Source organism: Pseudonaja textilis, chromosome 1 (assembly GCF_049901715.1).
Source record: "Pseudonaja textilis isolate UNSWEBS1 chromosome 1, rPseTex1.2, whole genome shotgun sequence".
Taxonomy (NCBI): Eukaryota; Metazoa; Chordata; class Lepidosauria; order Squamata; family Elapidae; genus Pseudonaja; species Pseudonaja textilis.
Genome location: NC_141990.1, coordinates 291956967 through 291965676, shown reverse-complemented (window position 1 = coordinate 291965676; position 8710 = coordinate 291956967). Strand labels below are relative to the sequence as shown.

General features: G+C 35.2%; 1 protein-coding gene across 5 annotated transcripts in view; it reads right to left on the bottom strand.

Annotated features, from left to right (window-relative positions):
• Positions 1–1728: 1728 nt before the first annotated feature.
• DGLUCY (D-glutamate cyclase) overlaps positions 1729–8710 on the bottom strand; it is a 31781-nt gene continuing 24799 nt past the window's right edge. For all 5 annotated transcript variants that reach the window (XM_026713066.2, XM_026713050.2, XM_026713058.2 and 2 more), the window contains exons 11-13: positions 7585–7704; positions 5553–5704; positions 1729–2953 (exon numbers count right to left, since the gene is read on the bottom strand). In XM_026713066.2, the coding sequence (XP_026568851.1) occupies positions 2810–2953; positions 5553–5704; positions 7585–7704 (416 nt within the window). In that variant the 3' untranslated portion in view covers positions 1729–2809. The remainder of the gene's footprint in view (positions 2954–5552; positions 5705–7584; positions 7705–8710) is intronic.

Below are 8710 nucleotides of genomic sequence, written 5' to 3'. Positions count from 1 at the left end.
TGGCTGTAGCATTCTGTGGTCATGTGGCTGCTATTTGCAAACTACCCAACTGGCTTGCAACAAGCAAAATAAATGGGGGAAATTGTATTCACTTAATAACTATGTGTTTCACTTAACAACTGCAGTGATTGTCTTAACTATGGCAAAAAGTAATAAAATTGGGCACAGTTCACTTAACAACCACCTTGCTTAGATATGGAAATTCTGGTCCCAATTGTGGTCATAAGTCAAGGAGTACCTATATAAGGGCAGAAAAGACTAACCAACCACATTTAATGGTGGCAGTATTTTTGCTGGCAGATTCTTGCTGATATTTCTATCGTGGACATGGTTTGATTTGATTTGATTAATTTGATTTGCCATTTGCTTACAAGATAATAGGTATAAGTATATACATAGTTATGAATACATGAAATGGGTACATATAAGAAAAATAAAAGAAACAATAGGACAGGGACAGTAGGCATGTTGGTGCGCTTATGCATGCCCCCTACAGACCTCTTAAGAAAGGGGTGAGGTCAATAGCAGACAGTCTAAGGTTGAAGTTTTTGGGGTTTGGGGAAGAAACCACAGAGTCAGGTAGAGTATTCCAGACACTGACCACTCTGTTGCTGAAGTCATATTTCCTGTAATCAAGTTTGGTGTGGTTAACCTTGAGTTTGTATCTATTGTGTGCTCTTGTGTTGTTATGGTTGAAGCTGAAGTATTCATTGACAGGTAAGTCATTGCAATGTATGATTTTTATATACCATACTTAGATCAGACCGAAGACGGCGTAATTCAAGGTTTTCTAGGTCTAGAATTTCAAGTCTGGTGCATAAGGTATTCTACGAGTAGAGAACTCTTCTTGTGAAATATTTCTGGACTTTCTCAACTGTGCTATGTAATGTGGTTCCAGACTGATGAGCTGTATTCGAGTTTTGGTCTAGCAAATGTTTTGTATGCTCTAGTTAGTAATGTGATATTACCAGAGAAAAAGCTACGTAGGATTAGGTTAACAACTCTTAATGCCTTTTTGGCTATGTAGTTACAGTGGGCTCTAGCACTTAGAACATTGGAGATGAGTACTCCAAGGTCCTTGACAGAGTTTGGATCCTCAACAAGGTCTTGACTATTCAGCTTGTATTTTATTTTCTGATTTTTTTGCCAATATATAAGACAGAGCATTTATTGGTTGAGATTTGAAGTTGCCATTTGTTTGACCATTCTGATACATAGTCAAGATATTTTTGAAGGGTAGCAGTATTGTCTGTGGTATTGAACAGCTTTACATCATCAGCGAAAATAACGCAGTTGCTCTTAATATGATCACAGAGGTCATTTATGTAGAGTATGAAGAGAGTTGGTCCTAGAACATTGCCTTGGGGGACACCACTATTGACAGGTACAGAATTTGATAGGACACTTCCAATTTTGACCATTTGTTGTCTGTTTGACAGGAATGCTTCTATCCAGTTATGCAGTTGTCCAGAGATACCATAAGATTTTAGTTTTAGGAGTAATTTATCGTGTACCACTGAATCCAAAGGCTTTACAGAAATCTATGTAGATTGCGTCTATTGTTTTGCCCTGATCGAGTTGTGTAGTCCATATGTTTTTGCAGTGTAAGAGTTGCAGATTACAGGATAGTTTTTTCCTGAAACCATGGTCCTTAACGTGAATTCAAACACCAAGAAAAGGACAGCAAGCTTGACTCTGGAACTAGAAATTCCATTCTATGAGCAGTGATAGAAAGAACTGAATTCATTTATTCAGAAAGAAAAGACAATTCAGTGGGAATATGCTACCTCTCTCTTCATATTGAAGGGAGTCACAGAGTAGTATCATAGAGAAGGCCACAACTGATTCTTTATCATTGTAAAGGACAAGACATGTAATAACCTATTAGAAAAAGGCAGACTCTGGTTCAAAGTTGAGAATCTCCTCATAAGTGCAGTGACAGTGCCTATTAAAGTATTCAAGAAAAGCTAGATAGACTTTTGTGGATTTTAATTTGGATGTTGCCCTGAGCAAAGAGTTGAACTCAATAGCCTAAGTGCTCCTTTTATTCCTATTATTTTATGGAAGAGAAGAAAGTATTTCAGAAAAGTGTCTGCAACTTTCCTTTGGATTCTCTGAGGTGAAATTCGGAGAAAAATAGAGTTGACTCACTCATTCAACCAAATTAAATTGCCACTGCCTGAATTACAGGGCATCTAGCAAATAAGGCACACATGGATCTTGTTTAAATCTAAGAAAATACATGCTTGATTAATTTATTATTGATATATTTTAGTCAGATTAAGATAATGAAGATTTAATAGCTGACCAGCTGCTATAAGGTTATAAGCTATGAGGGTGAACTGAGGATGAGTCAGCAGGGTACTATCACTTTAAGAAGCTGTCTATATAAGGGAGGCCATGTAAGGGCATCTCTCTCTCTCCTCATGTTCTATCTCCATTGTAGTTCTCCATATAGAGTTGAAGACTGATTGATTGCCTAACACATCTATGTATGTATGTATATAGCAGCCTTGTATATAAACCACTACTAAAACACAAAGTCCTGCGTTTTGCTTCTGGGTTGTTTTACAATAGTAGTCATGCTGCAAATATGCAAACACTCTTGACACAGATAATTGAAAAAAATACATCATTCTGAGAAATCTATTAATTCTGCATTGACATTATTCCAGAAATTTACTGTACAATCACGTCTCAAAATATTTGGTATAGTACATTGTGGCAGGATATCTGATCGGGGAGTGTAGTGGTAATATATATTCTGGACTAAATGGATTTAATATACTATATTTTTAGAGATGGAGTATTATTTCAAAGTTTCCTCCCGTAGCCTTTCGATTAAATTTGAATGAATGTCAAAGAATGGCAGACCATCAACTTCCATTGCCAAACTTGCAGTTATTCCACTGCGAACACAATGCCGTTGTAGTATCTTCAGCAAGTTTTCTTCCTAAATAGTAAAATAGACAGTACAAATTTTATTCTGTTAAAATTTATGTTTTTACTTTAATAGATGAAAGTGCTCAAAGTCAGGAATTTAGTTTAATATTTACTGCTTAAGTTCACAATAAGAGTACCGTATCTTGTTAGGCAAGATTTTATTTCCTGTTTCTTTCTAGACATTTCCACATTAACTATAAAATAGCAATAGCATTTAGACTTATATACTGCCCCATAGTGCTTTACAGCACTCTTGTCACTCAAATGTTAAAATGCACTTTCACTATCTAATTACAATAATCTGGAAATGTAGAAATGGAATCCATTTGTATTAGATTGTTTCCAGCATCTTTCTTAGAATACTATTATACTAGAAGAACTTCCAAGCTAATGTTTATACTGTTGACATTTGGCACCATGATTTCAGTTTATAAAATAATCTATAATTACCAATGCCCTGCTTTCATAGTAAAGGGGTAAAAAAAGTAATGAGTTGAGGAATAAGTTGTAAAATCTATCTGAAGGTATGGCAGAGGGAAGATAAAAAGGATGAAGGAAAGAAGGAAAGTCCAAAAAGATGGATCAGTGATGTTGCATTTCCAGATGCTATTGAAAAATAAAGAGAAAGAAAGCAAAAGAAGGAGAAATACCATCTGGAAATGCAACATCATTAATATTATGATTCACAGGCATCTTGGTGACTGAGACTCTGTTGCAGATTTGTATTCTGTAATATATGTATTAATCTTAATAAATTACATTTCAGCAGCTTCCCACACATTTGTTTTGATGAATAAATGAATCTGTGCCAACAGACTAGAGATAACTGTTGCTTAGTGACCATTTGTTCAGTGAATATTATGAACAAATAAAATCTATTAGTATTTTTGAAAAAAATATGAAAATTATAAAATTATTAGGCTGCTGAAAAAAGAGATTTATGGCCAATTTTAAAGTTCTGGCCGTCACAGAATCCCTGTGGTCATGTGATTACGATCTGGACATTTAGGAACTAGCTCACATTTACAATATGTCCTGAGATCACATGCTCACTATTTGTGGCTGGCTTCAATGGGGAAGCTGGCAGGGAAAGTTGCAAGTTGCTTTAGTAAGTTGCTCTCACTTTGTAGAAGCCCAGCAGAAGCCACCCCTGGCCTTGCCTTGCTTACCTACCTGCAAGTCACCTGAGATTTGCTTAACAACCCATGATCCTTGCTTAATGACAGCAATGTGGCATGTCAGGATTGCCATCACTAAGCAATGTTATCACCTGACATTGTCTTTTATGATCGCACTGCTTAGCAATGGAAATTCAGGTCCCAATTGTTAACCTTATTATAGTTTACAAGATGAAAGACTGAAAAACTTGCATAAATTCAAAATTGCATTGCATTGTTCCCCATCTAGTTCTAGTTCTGCAAAAATAATGGCATAAAATCGTTAATGACCCTGATGAGGGTGAACACTTTATTTTCACCTACATTTACTTTACAATTATAAGTTTGAGAGGTTATAAAAGAAATAGCTAATAGGTTAGATATGACCAAGCACATGTTAGTTCAGGAAAGTTTTAAAAAGGAATCGCCGTGGAAGCTAGAAACTTAAGCTATGAAGACTTCAGTTACACACGTTTATTTAACCTACTATCTACCTACCTACCTACCTACCTATCTATCATCTATCTAAATATTTTATTGATATTCCAAAGTTTGAAAACATAAAATAGAACTATATGCATTGTTATCAACATCAAGACATCTTTTACATTTCCTTACATTTTTCAATATATGATTACTTATTCCATGACCATTACATCTTACTCTTGTTACAAATCAATATATTTCATCTTACACTTCAATCTTTTCTATAACATATATACATATTTACATACTTCCTCATTCTTTTCCTAATTGCCATTTTCTTTTCTTTTTATTTCTGAACCACTCATAACAGGCATCCCAGGCTCTATAATATATTGAATCTTCTTTGTCTTTTAATTTCAACGTTAGACTGTCCATCTCTATATAATCTATTATTTTCTTTATAACCATGCCCTCTGATGGTATCCTTTTCTCCTTCCAAAGTTGTACATACGAAATCCTTGCAGCTGTTAGTATATGCAATATAATGTACCTATCTTTTTTACTACATTTTTGTGTTATTATACCTAATAAAAAAATTCTATTTTCTGATTTATAATTTCCTCTAACCATTGTCTGATTGTATTCCAGTATTTCTTCACTTCTGGGCATGTTCACCAGATATGAAAATAAGTGCCTTTTTCTTTCCCGCACTTCCAACAATTAGGGTTTTAAATTCAATATTTTTGCCAATCTAGGGGGACGGGGGGTAGCAGAACATTTTATACAGGTTTTCCCTGTATGCTGTGGATATGTACTTAACCTACTATAAAGTCTCACATTCTTTCCTCCAGAAAACTAATAGGTGAAATCAAGACTCATAATCAGTATATGGTATTTAACAAAAGCAACTCAATTTCAATAGCTATCTAGCAATCACCCAGTGTTTGCAAGCTCTGCATATTGCTTCCAATCACCCAACACAGAAAACAGTTATTATTCCATGAAAAACTTCTTTCAAAATGATACCTTAGCCACAGAAGGTAATGCTGATGCCCAGTTCTTATACTTGGAAAACTTGGGATAGCCAATAGCTTTCCTCACATAGCGGTCATGTATTTCACATGTATTGAGGATATATAGTCCACAAGCAACTGCATAGCCTCCCCAATTGGCAACACCTGTCACAGAAAAGTGCCATTAAATAAAACGTTTGAGCTAAAACAATTGAATGGTACTTACTAATACAAAGGACAGGCCTATAATGGAAATTTAGCACCAGTAATATTTGGACAACAGGAGGAAATGCAGCCTTCCCCATCATTTCTAGGATCAACAGAATCCTGTTGAGTTTTGGCTTATTTGTTCAGAGAGTAATAGGCTGATCTATGTCTTTTATAGCAATAGTGAAATTTGTTCCTGACTCTCTAAAACCTAGTTTAGATTATTTTCAGAACATAATTTAGTACCTATTAGAGGTGGCCTAGATATTTTGGACTCCACTTAGTACTAGTTTTATCCAGTGTGAACAACAGTCAGGGCACGGAATTTTATTACTTAATTTAAATAATTTAAATTATGCTATCCTAGCCACAATGGATAATATTCAGGTCCCAGGATCCCTAAAACCAACAATCTTGTTATAGATAAGATAAAGCCTATGCCTTACCATCCTGACCTTCCAGGCACTGGGAAAGAACTTTAATGACCTCACCTGAGTAGACCAGGAGTCTCAGTAGCCTCAGCATACTTATGATAATTAACTCTGCAAAACCCAACTTCCAAGCTCTTAATTTGATCCAGAACAATACAATGGTCAAAGGTATTAAAAGGCTGCTGGAGATTATGGAAGGCCACTTCCACCCCCATTTTAAGCCCCTTAGAGGTCATCAGCAAGTATGATAAGTGCCATTACTGATCTAAAACCTGCCTCTCAGTATAATCCACTTCCACTGGCATAGGAAACCTTCCACTTTCTCAATCCACTTTCTCTAAAGTAGATTAGAAATCAGATGAAAATTGTGTAGGTTTATCAGATCCAAAAATGGCTTCTTGAGAAAAGAGCAAACCACACCTTCCTTCAAAAGAAGTGGAACCATCTCCTCCTACAAAAGAGTATTCAGGTTTAACCTGCAAGAGGTTTGATTTAATCTCCATAAGAAAGTAGTCCAGGCCATCTTTTCCTGCTTAAAAGAGAGCCATGTACTTATACAGCTTGCCTTTCAGATGACTGGTTATGTGCCAGGCCTGGGGTTCCAAGTGTTTCCTGGTTATGGTGACAACAATGGCTTATAATATCTCTTGGCTGGCAATTTGTATTTAATTTTCTTTTCTACTGTGTTTTAACTGTTTTGTTTTTATGAATACTCACTGCTATGAGTCACTGGTTTGAGATAGGCTGCTAAATTGAATAAATAAATAAGTTAGTGGCACAGAAATATGTGGAAGAGAGACTTTTATGTTGTACCACTTGTGGTTTGAAAGTATTTTGCAAGAACTTGGGGAAACAGATGAGCCTCAACCCTGCAAATCTTTTGCAAGGACTTGAAAATGTGGTTCTGTTCCTGGCTATGGAGGTAAAATTGTTAGTTGGATGTCTAGTTTGATGTCTATGGGGATTCTCGAGTTATTCAGGTGATGGTTGTCCCAAAGATGCTTTTTCAAAAGGCAACTGGACTTTCTTGTTTTTCTTTGAAGATGTTTCCCTTCTCATCCAAGAAGCTTCTTTAGCTTTGAAGTAAAATTTCTTCGATGAAAAACAAGAAAGTCCAGTTGCCTCTCGAAAAAACATTTGGGATTATTTGGGATAATTCTAGTTTGATTTTTTTTTACCACAGCTGCCAGTTATATATTCTATTTTGCTATTATGTTTTTAACTGCTATTAGCTATCCAGAGTCACCATGATAGCACAGCAGGTATCAAATATGACAAATAGATTATTTAGTTATTTAGTTACCTAGGTGATGACTTAATACAATAATCAGAAAAGGCAATGCAGCTTTTGTTTTCGTTTCTTATGATTTTGCACATATACTTTTTTTTCGCTTGTTCAAGTCTTACCTGCAACAACTGCAAAATCAGCTTCCACATCACAAGCTATGACATCTCCATTTTTAATGTGCTTCTTTGTGGCTTCTTTTACTTTTCCCATTCCTAATTCATTTCCTCCATCTCCAATACCTAAATTAAAATGGAAAAATTTACATTGGAATATTGCCATACTAGACATAGATTTTGATACCAATGGTCCTTATAGAAAATTTGATAAAAAAATAAAAATCAGCGGAACTGTTAATAACCTTTTATTTACAGAACTGTCACAGGCTTACTGTGAACACTTCCCATGAAAACTGCACTCTACATAGGTAACCACTGAAATACCCCAGCTTTATTAAACATACATATTAACATTTGTATTTGCTTTCACAGCTACAAAGAAAGATAATTGAATGAAACATCTTACTGTGGAATTAAGACTTCTTCCATTTTTTCTCTATCAATTTTGCCAAGATGACAAAATAATCAAAATCATAAGTGTGATTGAAAACTTGTACTGTTGTCTAAACTGCTGACTTATTTTGGCAAGGTACAAACAAACTGCTAATTTTCCCCAACTGTACTGATATTGGAGAGTTATTTACCTAAAGTTGCAGATGAATAAACATACACAAATGCTGATATCAGCATTTGTGTATGTTTATTCATCTGCAACTTTAGGTAAATAACTCTCCAATATCAGTACAGTTGGGGAAAATTAGCAGTTTGTTTGTACCTTGCCAAAATGTAACAGCTATTATTTTTAAGGGTTACAAAGTAACAACTATAATAGTTAACTTCTATTCACACAAAACTAACAAAATAGACTTACGTGTGTCTATTCTGAAAAAAACAGGCAAATATCAGTGGAGCTTATTTCTAAGAAGTTAGTATAGGACTGCGCTTAGAAGAACACAAAAAATCCTGCAGCTATTCCAGTAGCATGACAGATGCTTATTATTTGGGCCTTCTAAAAAAATCACAGAATACATGTTTTCAAACTTGAGCAGAACTAAATGTTATTGTATGAGAGAAATTCTATTTAAAATCCTACAAAGTTATTATTAAGGAGATACTCCATCCCAGCACATTCTAAAACAGGGATCGCCAACCTTTTGGATCTCAGGGATCTCCAAACTCATACTTTTAA